Raw genomic sequence first — 15,086 nt, 5'->3', positions numbered from 1 at the left:
ATAACAGATTTTTAAAGAAGGGGAGGGGCCCAACCTAAGGCGTCCGTCGTCTGCTGCAGCTCCTCCAGGGATGATCTTTGTGATGAAGATTCCTGGATCATCACCAATGTGTGGATTATCTGTTCCTCCAGCGATGCTGAAACCTAACCCTGAGTTACCCTGAAGCCATAAAAAAAACACATAGAGTTCTATTTATTTATAAACTATACAAATCAATGTAATGTGTTTTTCAGTAACGATCAGACTGAAGCTCTGAGACAGATAATTAATACTCCCATTCATGACTAGTGTTAAAATATCTAAACTGAGTTGTTGTTATTATGAAATACCAGTAATAAACCTGCTACAATACTCACCCGCTCCAGAGTGATTTCCTCAAACTCATATTCAATTTCTGTGCCATTAACCTGTGGAGATTAATAACAGTAAAAATAGTGAGTTCAGACTTTCAAATTTCTGCCAATCAGACAAATCAGTGCAGTAGAGTTCATCCTTTTGTTATTAATAAAGTGTTTTTTCTGCAGTGGTTTCACTTTAATTAGAGGGTAAAATAATAAGGAAGGCTAGCACTAACTTAAAAAAGGTAAGACATGTTTAAGTTACACTTTATTTCTCCTAATTTATGCAATTGTTACATTTTCATTACACTTCATAGAAAATGATCATCTTCCTATTTCACGAGCTACTAACAAACAGCTTTTAAAATGCAAGTACACATCCAGGTTTTTACTGGGGGCAATTCTTAAAAAGCCTTAATTATGGGCGTGGCTCCTAGAGTAGTTAAGACACACCCAGTTACAGCAGCCCCACCCCACAACACTGCACAGTTCCACAAGATACTAAAAAAGAACTTTGACTGATTGTATAACATGTAACATTTGTAAAATGTAACAATTATTTCATATTTTACAAAAATCCACCTTGTGTTTTTAAAATGCATATTTTTTAAGTATAATATTTTATATAACATACCACAACCCATACACCAAACCTGCAATGCTTAAAATCATTTGTCACAATGTTTCAGTGAAAATTAACATTAAAGGTCCCATATTGTATATTTTTCACCAATCTCCATTTGTTCTAAGGACCCCAAAAACATAGTATTTGAGGTTTATTTTCCCAGAGTTTTAGCCTCTGAAAAGTCACTTTCTGACCAACAGGCTGTTTGCTGCCTGCTTATGCATATTCATGAGTGGGCGTGTCTATACACTGACTTGCCTGCGAGGCTCCTGCATGACTCGCTCTGAGGCAGATCAGTAATCCACACACTGTTGTTATTGTTTTCAGCCAAAAAACAGCACATTACAGTAAAACACGTGGTTATTTAACAGGCTATTGTGTGAATACGTCTCCACGCTGTGTGTGTTCATCAGCATCTTCAAACACTCACTGGAGTTTTAAGCTGCTAATTCGCTTTCTTCTCCTCCTCATCTTTATTAAATACAGGAATAGTTCATTTAAGGTGATAATCATTTGTTTATCAACCGTTGCGTCTCATTGGGTCACAAACACGTCAGATCAAGTCAAAGGTGATACGGTGTCTGCTCCCTGGGTGCCGACACTGCAGCGTTCACCGTGGAGGCGTGGCACCAGCAGCAGGCACTTCCTGGAGGGGGCGGTTCATATTTCTAGTGATGTCACTACAATTTGAACCGCTCGTTTTTCAGAAGAGGGCGGAGCAACAGCTCAGAGAGCAGGATTATTGAGGATTTCTCAGAGATGCAGGAAGGAATCCCAATAATACTTTAGGGGTGTTTTTTGATCAGGAATTAACATTGTAAAAGTTGATTTAGAATGACATAGGCCCTTTAAAAATGGTTTATTTAATTTATCACATGCAGCAGGATTTAACTTTACTAAGTACTAGTACTAACTACATCTCTCAAATGTATTTATTTTTGTGAGTTTGAATCCTTGGAGTTAAACTGAGCCTTGGTATGAAGGACTTGCATAAGATGTTGATTAAGTGAACCTGAGTGTGACAGAATCTTCCTCAGTATCTTCATTGTGACACTGTTTTGTATTTGCTTTGATTTGAATGTTAAAAAAGTTTGATGGTGCAGTAGAGTGTATTTTTCTAAGTGCAAAAGACTTTAAAAACTCACATATGGAACTGACTCCAACGTGTCTGTGTTGACGATGATCGGGGCAGGACTGGCCTGGAACACAGAGAGGAGATACATTAGATCAAAAATGATCAGATGTAGAATAACTGTAGTTGTGCAAAACGCAGAGCTTTGTTCTCTCCATTACATCACTGAAAACAAAACTGTTTCACCCTTAGAAAGGAACGTAAAGTGTGCCGAGAAAATCAACAATTAATAATTTCAGGAATTCATTGATTTATGAATTCAAAGTGTGTGAAAAACCATCTTTAGTTGCTTCTTTGAATAAAAAAAAAAGATGAATTAAGGATGAACTTTTAGACTTTGATGGTCTGCTCACAACACAACTACAAATAAAAACCTAAAAATAAAAATGACTGGTCCTAGTGGAGCAGACAGCGTCTCCACACTGACACTCAGACAGGGTTCAGAACCAATAATAAATCCATGAGTGACAAATGAACAAAGTCAGTGATAAATGATTGTAGTGGACAGTCGACCACTCTCTGTGGTAGAGGATGTGGGCGGGGCTAGAAGCGCTGCTACAGATAGCATTAGCATCGTCTGACCCAACTTATCAACTGTTATGTAGAAAAACTATTTCAAACTAAATGAATCATCTTCATCAGTTTATTTCATGATATCCACAGATATTCTAAATATTTTACACTGTTCAGTTTATATTTCTCTGGAATGTTCTGGACTAAGTGATGTTTTTATTTTAATACAAAAACACATTTGTTTTAGAAAGTTTACCAAAAATCCAGAAAAGCATGAATATATCTTAGTTAAATGTAAGTTAATGCTTTATGAACAATGCAATCATAATATTCTTTATTCATATTGTACATGATGTTAGCACTCAGTGATGGAAATAATAAACACTATATAATTGTTTATGATCATTTATTGTTTTCATTGATTCAGTCAGATACTAAAATACATTTTAAAAATACTGTTAGCTGATTAATTTAGATTAATTGAGATGAACCAATTACAAAGCCTCTAATTAATTAGATTAATTATGTCTCACCTCTAAGTGTGTATATATATATATATATATATATATATATATATACTGTCGTCAGAGAACCACTGTAGTTTGTAGTCAGAGAACCACTGTAATTAGAGAACCACTGTAATTAGAGAACCACTGTAGTCAGAGAACCACTGTAGTTAGAGAACCACTGTAGTTAGAGAACCACTGTAGTTAGAGAACCACTGTAGTTAGAGAACCACTGTAATTAGAGAACCACTGTAGTTAGAGAACCACTGTAGTTAGAGAACCACTGTAGTTTGTAGTCAGAGAACCACTGTAGTTAGAGAACCACTGTAGTCAGAGAACCACTGTAGTTAGAGAACCACTGTAATTAGAGAACCACTGTAGTTAGAGAACCACTGTAGTTTGTAGTCAGAGAACCACTGTAGTCAGAGAACCACTGTAGTCAGAGAACCACTGTAGTTAGAGAACCACTGTAGTCAGAGAACCACCGTAGTTAGAGAACCACCGTAGTTAGAGAACCACTGTAGTTAGAGAACCACTGTAGTTAGAGAACCACTGTAGTTTGTAGTCAGAGAACCACTGTAGTTAGAGAACCACTGTAGTTTGTAGTCAGAGAACCACTGTAGTCAGAGAACCACTGTAGTCAGAGAACCACTGTAGTTAGAGAACCACTGTAATTAGAGAACCACTGTAATTAGAGAACCACTGTAGTTAGTAGTCAGAGAACCACTGTAGTCAGAGAACCACCGTAGTCAGAGAACCACCGTAGTTAGAGAACCACTGTAGTCAGAGAACCACTGTAATTAGAGAACCACTGTAGTTAGAGAACCACTGTAGTCAGAGAACCACTGTAATTAGAGAACCACTGTAGTTAGAGAACCACTGTAATTAGAGAACCACTGTAGTTAGAGAACCACTGTAGTTAGAGAACCACTGTAGTTAGAGAACCACTGTTCTACAGCACAAACTCACAGTCATGAATCTTAGTGAACACATGAAGAATGTCACACCTGCGTTTGGTCACAACTTCTCTTCTTCAGTTTTTTAGTAAAAGTCTGTTTCCATTTACAGACGGTGACTAATGAGGGCCACCTTATGGGGGTCATATGAAGATTGAGGCCCATACTTAGGCTCCCCAGGTCAGGGGCCAGACCCCGCAGCACCTCCATAGAAAACATCTTCTTCAGGTTTCCCTGGACTTCACAGTGTGGAAGTGACAGAAGGCTGGGGGCACTTCCTCCATGGAGAGTAGAGCTCAGCGATGACTTCCTCATGATGCTCTCCCATCGTTGTTTATCCAATAAAGTCATTTTAATGTTATTTGTGCAGAAAAACTCCACTCCTGACTGCCACAACTCACAAATATATCCCAAATATTTAAATAAACCAGAAGTTCCAGACGTGGTCCATTAAAAATAAGAAGAAAAGTGAAATAGTTTCTCTTTTTAAGTTATAGCGAGACAGAAGAACCCATAGAAACCAACTCAGCCATTGGTTTAGAGAGTCTGAACTGGACAAGTTCATTCCCTTAAAAGCAGGGTGTGGTTCACTTCACACGTTTCACATTGTAATGCTTTATTAGATGTGGTCGAGCTGCTGGGGGCTGTGAGAGTCAGGGGCAACGCCTGCGACACATACTCGATATATCTGACTGTGTGAGAGCTGGAGGTGGAGGTCAGAGTTAGACAGAGAACCATGTTGGATGATACACCAAGACATAATCAATGCCTGAGTGCAGGCCGCTCTGTCAGGAAGCCAGAACTAGATTACCCACAGGTCAATAGAGTGCGTCAGGAAAAGAGGCGGAGCCACAATCATCCAACCACTGACAAACAAAAATGCCACATTAATCAAGACCAATGAAAAAGTCACTGCAGTCAGAAGTGAATCCACAGTTGGTCATCATCAACCTTCCTCATATTAAAATTATGGCTTTAAGTCCTAATGGACACAAACTATTTTCAGGGTTTGCATGTTCTCCCTAGTTTTATGAAGGTTTCTCTGAAAACAAAACCCTTCATTAAGGGTTCATTAAGGGTTCATTAAGGGTGTGCGATATGACGATATTAGATCGGTAAGGATTTCAACATGATGACGATCTCCCAAATCACGGCGATCGTAGAACCGTCTGTAGTTCACATTTTAACCCTTGCGGTGCCGTGTTTGCGTCATATGTCTGTGGTTCATACACAGAACACCCAATGCTAGTCAGCATGTCAGCGTTACAGACATTAATTAAGATGAATTAAGCGCTTAAACAGGGCAGAAGTACGCTCCGCTCCCCCTCCCAGTGGACGGACACAGACTTAGCTGTGCTGCTTCCTCTGTGTTAGCGTCCGTCTATCAGAGGCTCAGTGCAGATGTCTGTCTGTCTGTTAAACTCCATCAGTTCTGAGTGTTGATACACTGAAACATGTTTCTGCATGTGTTTCTCTTCTATAACTAACGCTCTGTCGCTGCGCTGTAGCAGAGATCTGCTGCTGTAGCTAACAGGGCTGTTTACACATTCTTAAAGAGACAGTGTCCTGAATGTGATTTAGTTTAAAAACGACTTTCAGCAACTCAGAGCTGCCCTGAAAAAAGCAACGCTACATAATTTAATCACATTTCAGCCTTGATGAAGGAAAAAGTCAAAAGTGATACAAAATGTTGTTATTGTGCTGCTAGTGATTAATAAAAGGGTCTTTGTGGCATTTTTCTCCACTGACTTTGACCCATTATTGTTTTTCTTGTAAAACTATTGAAAAAAATAAAATAAATAGAGTTTATATCACCTATTGCCATTTTGAGGAAAAATATATAGATATGAATATTGGTTCATATCACCCAGGCCTAATGTAACCAAAGCAGTAACGTTTTATCTTGTAAAGGATATGATTGTCTAAACTGTGTGAAAAGATTTTATTAATATGAGTGTGTTACCTCAATAACTAATAGAAATCACTAGACTGATCTGCTGCCTTGTTATGTAGCAAGTGATGCTAATGCTAATGCTACACCACTTTAGTTAAACAAAGTAAAAAGATTGTTTGACTAAAATAACTTGTCAGCCTTTTTGTTTGATGTTAACTGTACTTAGAACCAGTTTGATGAATTGCTTACATACAATTAAAATAAATAAATAAATAAATAAATAAATAAATAGATAATTACCTTGTCCTAAATTATCTTTTATTCCTTTTTTCCATTTAGGGTGATGATTTTAAGTCGGTGATTTGGTTTGTTTTATTGGTAAATAACTTTAAAATAGTCTAAAGGATTTGAATGAAAAAAATTGTGATCGTGATTTCACAAAGAAAAAAATCGTGATATGATATTTTTCTCATATCGCCCACCCCTACATTTAATTTGGTTCTTTAACTATAGAACACAATCGCTAAAATTAACGTAGTAACACCATCACTATGGCTGGGTGATTTTTACCTGATAGGCGTATATTATACCTAATAAAAAGTAATTATGATAAAAATAATACATGATAATTTAGATTTGTGTTTTTTTTATTTTCAACTATGCCATGTGTAGGGATGCGCATCGTTAACCGGTTTCATTTGGGAACCGGTTGTTAGTCCAAGAATTTTTTGGAATTTCTATCAATAACCATTTACGATTCCGTTATCAATTCTTCCCGAGGCTGCACCGTAACAAACACACCCCACTCGCAAACTGTGATGTACATGTGATGCACTGTGGAGAAATGTCCTGGTAAGAATCATCTTGCTGCATTTCACAGAGAAGAACGACACCTCTGGGATGGTCACCTGTGATTCCTTCTAGAAGGAACTGCAACACAACCAACACAGCATTATACACTTAGCAGCACCAGTGCTAGCATTAGCACAGCAGGTAAAATTAAACTGGCTAACATTGTGTGATATTTATTTGTTATCCGACACCAGGGGTCTGCAACCTGTGGCTCTGGAGCCTTATGTGGCTCTTTGACTCTTATGCAATGGCTCCCTATAGCTTTAAAAAACTATTGAAATAAATTATTTTCTCACAGAGGGTATTATTGATTAATGACTTTGACACCAAATAAAATCAAGATATAACAATTTGTTAACCCAAAAATAAATCACATCATGCACTGACTCAGCATTTTCCTACTTCACCTCCTGCAACATCTACAGACCATTAACTTTCCTGCACCTGTGGCTAATCTTAAGTTTTAAATCCCTGGTAAGATCAATAAACCAACTAAAACACTATTCTGGAAGAAAATAGACATTTTAATTGTGTGGGGACAGAATAATGTAACTGCCAACATGTCGGCTAAATATGCATGCATGCAAGAAATTACAGTAGCATGTGTTAATCGATATTATCGTGTGTTATCAAATTCAAGTTATTTTTTTGCAGCCCTTCAAATACATTATCAAGAAAAAAATAATCTTTACATAACATTATCTAATATAATTTAAACTGTATAGAATATTATACACTATGTTGTCTTCATTAAAAAGGTATTTTTTATGTTGCAGACCCCTGTCCTAAGCTAATAGCCACTCATGGACTCATTTGAGTATTGTTTATTCTCAGCGGTGAATAATTAAGATTTATATGAATAAACCTGATATGTATTTTAATAAACCAGGTTGTATTCTTTTCTGTACTCATATACGACTTGTTTTTCAGCCTAGTTGGGAATCAATAAAAAAAGACGGATCGATAAGCAGGAATCGATAAAGCATCGGAATCGCTAAAGTAAAGTAAAGTAAGGACACCCAAAAGTAAGTATCATAAAACAAAGTCATTTTTTCAAAAAGACTTTCCACATCACATATTGGTCCTTCAATCAAAGCCTGTCCTAAAAACTGTTCAAAAATACTGCCTGTACTCTAATCCATTATCTATTAGCTGGTTCAAACCTTTACAGATATAAAGTATTAGCTTAGCTTTATTAATTTACAAAGTCTGCTTTGATGACAAGAGGAAAATAATAGAGGAAGTTCACAATCTTCTGTTAGATTTGAGGAAGTTTAGTAACAAAGTTCAACTGCTACAGTGAAGAACAAACCGTCCCTACAGGCATAGATGTGACCACATAAATAAAGACATTAGTGAAATATGACTGCTGATAAACAGCTGTTTGGTATGTCTAACTCACATGCGTAAATTACCAAATATTTCAGTTATAACTTGTTGTTGAAAGAACTACATTTTTTCCAAAATCCTCCATAAAATCACACGTTAGTCGTTTGCATCAATGAGCATTTTGGTACTACCGGTGAATTTTAATATTAACTAAATATTTAGTTTCATCTGTGACATTTAGATTTAGTATTTAAGACTTACATTTACCATTTAGATTTAACATCTAGCATTTAGATTTAAAATCCAGCATTTAGATTTAATATTTGACATTTAGATTTAACATTGAGCATTTAGATTTAATGATTGACATTTAGATTTAGATTTAACATGTAGCATTTAGATTTAATATTTGACATTTAGATTTAATAATTGACATTTAGATTTAATAATTGACATTTAGATTTAATATTTGACATTTAGATTTAACATCGAGCATTTAGATTTAATAATTGACATTTAGATTTAATATTTGACATTTAGATTTAATATTTGACATTTAGATTTAACATCGAGCATTTAGATTTAGTAATTGACATTTAGATTTAACAGGTAGCATTTAGATTTAATATTTGACATTTAGATTTAGATTTAACATTTACATTTAATAATAGACATTTGGATTTAGATTCAACATTTAGATTTAATAATAGACATTTGGATTTAGATTTAACATTTAGATTTAATAATAGACATTTAGATTTAGATTTAACATTTAGCATTTTGATTTAATATTTGACATTTAGAGTTAACATTTAGCATTTAGATTTAATATTTGACATTTAGATTTAAATTTAACAGGTAGCATTTACATTTATTATTTGACATTTAGATTTAACAGGTAGCATTTAGATTTAATATTTGACATTTGGATTTAGATTTAACATTTAGCATTTAAATTCAATATTTGACATTTAGATATAGAATTAACATTCAGCATTTAGATTTAATATTTGACATTTAGATTTAAATTCAACATGTAGCATTTAGATTTAATATTTGACATTTAGAGTTAGATTTAATATTTGGCATTTAGATTTAGATTGAACATGTAGCATTTAGATTTAATATTTGACATTTAGATTTGACATTGACATTATATTTTTACGAGAGAAAAAATATCACAAATTTCACAAACACTGCGGTAAATCTGGTCAAAAGCACCATTAAAAAATTCATACTTGGTTTTTCAATCGTGTTTTGTTGCTAAATGTTGCAAAAAGTTTACAATTGGTGAACAATAGAAGAAACGTGTTTTCCCGCCTAAAACCTGCGGCCCAACTTGTGAATGAACTGGTCCGTATTTGGCCCTTGAACTAAAATTATTATTATTTTTTTTCTTTTTTAAGAATAAAAGAAAAAAGAAAAAAAAAAAATCTAAAATGATTTTGACACCCCTGGTCTAACTGATTCAGAAATCCTCCCATTTATCACTGATATAAGAAAAGCCAAGCAAGCAAGGGGAGAACATGCAAGTGTCCACTAAAGGACTTGGACCCAGGGTGCTGCACTGTGTGCCCAATAAACACACACACACACACACACGCACACGCACACGCACACGCACACACGCGCACACACACACAGGTGTTCAATGAGGTACAACACTGCCCTCTGCTGGATTAGACCACAGGGCCACAAAATAATATCCACCAGTGCTGAGTTACAGTATACTGAACGCAGAAGAAATCAGAAATCAGCAACTAGATTGCAAAAATCAAATATATCTTTGTACTTTTTATAAAAAAGAAGTAACTTCTGAGTAAAAAAGAGGAATTTAATTCATGATCTTGATATTATAGTCTGATATTTGTCATAAAATGTAATAATGGTTGAGATCAACATCTGTTTTTTTTTTTACTGATATTGACAAACTGATAAATGCTATTGTTTGAGACAGCACATACTACTACTACTACTACTACTACTACCACAACAACTACTACTACTACTACTACTACTACTACTAATAATAATAATGATAATAATAATGGCACTGTTTCCATAACTGAATTTGAATTAGTTTTCTTATTTTGGATAAATTATTGATTATGTGGAAAACATCCAGTAGGACATCATATTTAATGTAAGCTTAATGCAGTAATTCCATGGAGATATACGTATACAGTATAATGTGAACTAAATAAATAACTTTTGTACTTTTTTAAAAAACAAAAATACAGATAAAAAATAGGTGAATGTAAATGAATAAAATTGCGTGTAAACTGAGTTTACCTGCAGCATCCTTTACCAGTAACCAGCCAGTAAACATGTTGGTGATGTGATAGATGTGATTTCCCACATTATGCTTGGTTTAGCCGTAGCATTCATACCTACATTATTTAAAGCCATGACAAACAATGTTTTTCTAAGCTTCTACATGACTTACTGTACATAGCTAATTTTTGTGCAGACTGAAGTAGGACCCTTAGCGGTTACAGATGATGTAAAATTTATGAAATGTATGATACTGAGTGACAATAAATAATGTTTTAAATACAGAAATCTGTAGTACGCCCAAAAAACCTAGAGATTTACATCAAATACAAAGCCAATTCTCAGTAGGGAAGGCTAAAAAAGCTGAAATAATTGAACTAATATACTATGGACATCAACTGCAGCAAGTTTGGTGATGATAATAAACATTAGGCCAAAGATAAACATGTTTTGTACAAAAAAGTTCAGGCTAAAGCCCACTTTGCCACAACTGAGCCAAAGTTTTCCACAATTTTGGAAACAAGTGTGTAATTGTAATACGTCAGTCAAATTGATTCCAATCATTGATAGACTTATGTTTGACAACTAGATGTTGCATTTTGGCTTGAAATAAACACCTTCATTTTTATTCAGGTCTTTGTGGTGCCATGCGCCATGCTAACTTTGGTTCCACTCTTTGGTGGCGTTACGCAGCGCTCTTATTCAGCAATGCTTTGACCGATCAGAATGCTTGACATGGAGTTGGAAAGCTCAGAGCCTGTAGACATTGGTGATGTCAAACACTATGTGACCGGGATTTAGCCCTGGCCAATCAGAGCTGGGTAAAGGAGGGACCAGCCATTATACGCACCAGTGCTGTGCGCTCATTGGATGGATTTCTCAACTGTGAAATGGCTGGTTATCTGTAATGACGATGTTTATCTGACTACACTATATGGATTTATCAAAATATGGAGTTTTATGCACATTGTAGCAACTTTTGATCAGAAACAACAAAGGTAAGACACAATTTATCATCACTGCTGACTTTTTCCGCCAGGTGTGTTTTCTGATTTTGTGGCGTTGTTTTGGTACGTAACATACCTGACCTGTATATCAGTGTAGACTCTTGTTATAGAGTTTATTTTGTGAAGCATAGGACTAGAAAAGGTTGAGTTTGCCGAGTTGTGGACTTTTCCCTCTTTGAACATAATGGCCTAGTGTGTGTGCTGTGGTCTTTTGTCCTGAATATGGGTTAACTACTGTTTTAGCTTCTATAGTTTTTGAGGATTATGGAGATGTATAGAATGTGTGATTTAATTAATTCCGTACAACATTAAGACCCGTGAGAGGAAGCTGGCACTGCCCCCACCTGTGGGTCAGTTAAGGTTGAAGAGGAGTTAACGTCGTATAATTTCTAAACTCATGAACTCTCTCACACTTGCTCGGCCCGCACACAAATATGCTACACTGGTAGACGTGCCACAAAAGGTTTACGATTGAAACAATATCTACTTTTCTATTGTAGTAAAACTTGTTTCTTTCACCACTAGTTATATAGATTTCATGTATAGATCTGAATGCCACCGCTTCAGTCGCGGTCACTTGTCGTGACTGTGATTGTTGCGTCTCTGAGGCGTTAAATGTCTGTAAAGTGATGACTTTAGTTTGTGCTTCTCCACAATAGTACACACAGTGCTAAACAAGTTACTGCCACTCTCTAGCAACACATCAGGAAACTGTTTAGCCGTAAAATGAGAGCATTTTGACAACTAAGAAGTGTTCAGACCAACTTGCTGAACATTGAGCATGAAAAATAGAAGAACTTTATTATTATGTGATTACACAGGCTATTATTATGAGTTTTGAAGAATAATAGTCACAATCTTTACCTTCTTTAAAGAGGTTTTAACAAAAAAACTTTGAGAAACACTCGATTAATCTATAGAAGTGATGGGACGCAACAATATACGATACTGGGCTCACGGTAATGATAAGGGACATTATTTTTGGAAAGGGAAAATGTAAATTAAAAAAATACAGAATGAAGAATAACCATGCTTTTCTTTGACTAACTGTGGGCATACTTGCACAGAATCTGGGTTTGACCTTTTCAACTCAAGTAAATATAAAATATAAAGTAAACAATAACATAAATAGGTACGAAAAGTCCCACTCTACAGGTAAAAGTCAAAAACAGACAATTAATGCCATTTTAAAACGAAAAAAACAAATCATGGCATCATGACTTTCATCAAACAAATCTTCCTATCTGTGCATCAACTTTGCACTTACAAGCTTTTAATACTGCAACACTCTAAAGTTCCCAGATTTAAAGTATGGATAATGGACTAATAAATACAACTAGAAAGCCTTTAACTTTCATTGCTTTCTAGTTTATCATTCTGAGGGGTCAAAAAGTGCTCAGATTTGCAACATTTTAGCAAAAAAAATGTAAAACTGGTGTGAACAGAAAGTAGTTTTCTTCTCTTTTTAAATGTCATAGGGTTAGAAAAGCCCAGATGAGATGTTGTTTTTCATCCAGAAAGTTTCAATTCAGTATTTTTGTGAGAAAAAAATCAGGCACTGACCTTAAGTGGAGAGATGTGGGAGTGGGAAACAAAACCATGCACATTTTCGACTTCTGAAATGTTCTTCTCTGACACGTGCACAAGCTCCGGAGCGCACACTTCATTGGTCAGCCGTGGGAATCCTTGGTCAAACGGTGGTGAGTCGTCCTCTCGGTAGTGGTATTGCTGAAAAGGAAATAAAAAAATGTCATTGTGTAGATTTGAACATATTTGTTGAAAGAATAAATAAAAACAAGTTTGTGACGACCTGAAGGAGACATTTACACACGTTCAAATACTTGAAGTTGTACCTTTGTTCAAAGTTAAAGCTGTATCTACGTTTGCTGATTAACATTTGATGTGACATGAGTTATCTAGATAGTAGCATGGGGTTCTATTTATATGTGATCTATCCTCCTACAGTAAACAGGCGGTTCTACACTGATAATGGGAGTCCATGCACAAAGTGTGAGAGATGTGTATCGTTTGTAATGCCTCAATGAACGCTGTTATTTCTGATGATGCTTTAGGCTGGAACATCAAGAGATGCGTTCTAATGTTATGAGAACACAGATTAAGGACAGTCAAGGATGACTAAAAATAGATACGCACACTTGCTGTTATGATGCTTCAATAATCTACGGTGTTTATCTGTCAGATGTCAATTCAACAGGGGGTAAAAAAAGGAGAGGAGAATAGATCACTTACTATGTTCAAACACTTAAAACACAAATCCATCCCTTTAAATCTCCCAATTCAGCCAACAGAAGGAAGTAACAAGTGATTCAGTTGAAGATATCCCAGTATCTCCAAATACACAAATTCAATGAAACTGTAAAATTATTTTCTCATTCCTACATGATAGCAGTCATTTTGTATCTCAAATTATTTTAAGTACTCTCAATTTTTCCAAAATCTCACAATTTTCCTCAAATTATTCCTCTAGATTTTCCCAATTTAACAAAGAAATGATCACAAAACAATATTGTTGGTGCCTTATTACATACTAATCAGGGTTAGGGTCAATGACATTTTTCAATTACATTTATGTCTTCAATTACCAGCATTTTTCCCAATTACAATTAAAATGATTATTTTTCCCCTGAAAATCAATCACAATTTTGTTCTCGATTACTAAAGTTCAAATTCAATTAATCACAATTACTGAGCCTTTAATAAATATGAAAATGACACCTTCCTCTTGTGTTAGCTTTCTGTTAGCATCTGTAATGATAACGGGTGGGTTTTAACCAGTGTTGGGAACGTTACTTTAAAAAAGTAATTAGTTATAGTTACTCACTACTTGTTCCAAAAAGTAACTGAGTTAGTAACTGAATTACTCTATAATAAAAGTAACTCATTACCAAGGAAAGTAAGTGTGTGTGTGTGTGTGTGTGTGTGTGTGTGTGCGTGTGTGTGTGTGTGTGTAAAAACTCTGGCTCTGATTGGCTACTATGACACATGGCGTTTCGTAATCAATGAAAATATTGGTTTTAATTATTTTGGTGGGAGTGTCTGAGCCTTTTTTCTGTCACGATACTATTTTTTCAAATGGTAAAATGATTTTTAAGAGAACTGACAGGTAGAGGGAAAAGCTGATATGAAACATATTTTAATAATTGTTAACTTCATATGTGTAAGACACAGAACTGAAACATTGCAATGCATTGTAATTGACAGTTTTATATAATGTCTATGCCAATTAAAATTACTCAGTTACAATTCAATTATGATTACAAAAGCAACATATTTTTTTCAATCACAATTACTGCAAACTAAAATATGTGGACGTGAAAACGTAAGCACATGAATGATGAAACTGATAATTTTTCTCCCTATAATCGACGGTCCACTTAAGATTAAACTGGTCCGTATTTGGCTGCTAAACTAAAATGAGTTTGACGCCCCTGCATTAAAAAAATGTGAAAGTTAAACCCAATGTTATGTTGACTTTGGGACAAACTGATAGCTATAGAAATGTGGGCGTTCCCATTCAAATCTGGCTTTACGTGCATTCTCCGGTGTGCGTAAGTTCCTCTTATGCGCTTCTAACCCTAGAATAAGTGCAGCGCCCCCATAAGGTGAAACATTATATTTATTTATCTAGAAATATGATCT

General features: G+C 35.3%; 1 protein-coding gene across 7 annotated transcripts in view; it reads right to left on the bottom strand.

Moving 5' to 3' along the window:
* Nucleotides 1–15,086, bottom strand: part of dlg2 (discs, large homolog 2 (Drosophila)) — a 119,037-nt gene that overhangs the window by 47,890 nt on the left and 56,061 nt on the right. For all 7 annotated transcript variants that reach the window (XM_028466275.1, XM_028466278.1, XM_028466279.1 and 4 more), the window contains 4 exons: nt 12,990–13,154; nt 2,109–2,162; nt 357–407; nt 35–159 (listed from right to left, as the gene is read on the bottom strand). In XM_028466275.1, coding sequence (XP_028322076.1) covers nt 35–159; nt 357–407; nt 2,109–2,162; nt 12,990–13,154 — 395 coding nt within the window. The remainder of the gene's footprint in view (nt 1–34; nt 160–356; nt 408–2,108; nt 2,163–12,989; nt 13,155–15,086) is intronic.

The sequence above is a fragment of the Gouania willdenowi genome, chromosome 14 (genome assembly GCF_900634775.1).
Source record: "Gouania willdenowi chromosome 14, fGouWil2.1, whole genome shotgun sequence".
In the NCBI taxonomy this organism is placed as follows: domain Eukaryota; kingdom Metazoa; phylum Chordata; class Actinopteri; order Blenniiformes; family Gobiesocidae; genus Gouania; species Gouania willdenowi.
This window is presented reverse-complemented; position numbering and strand designations above follow the sequence as displayed.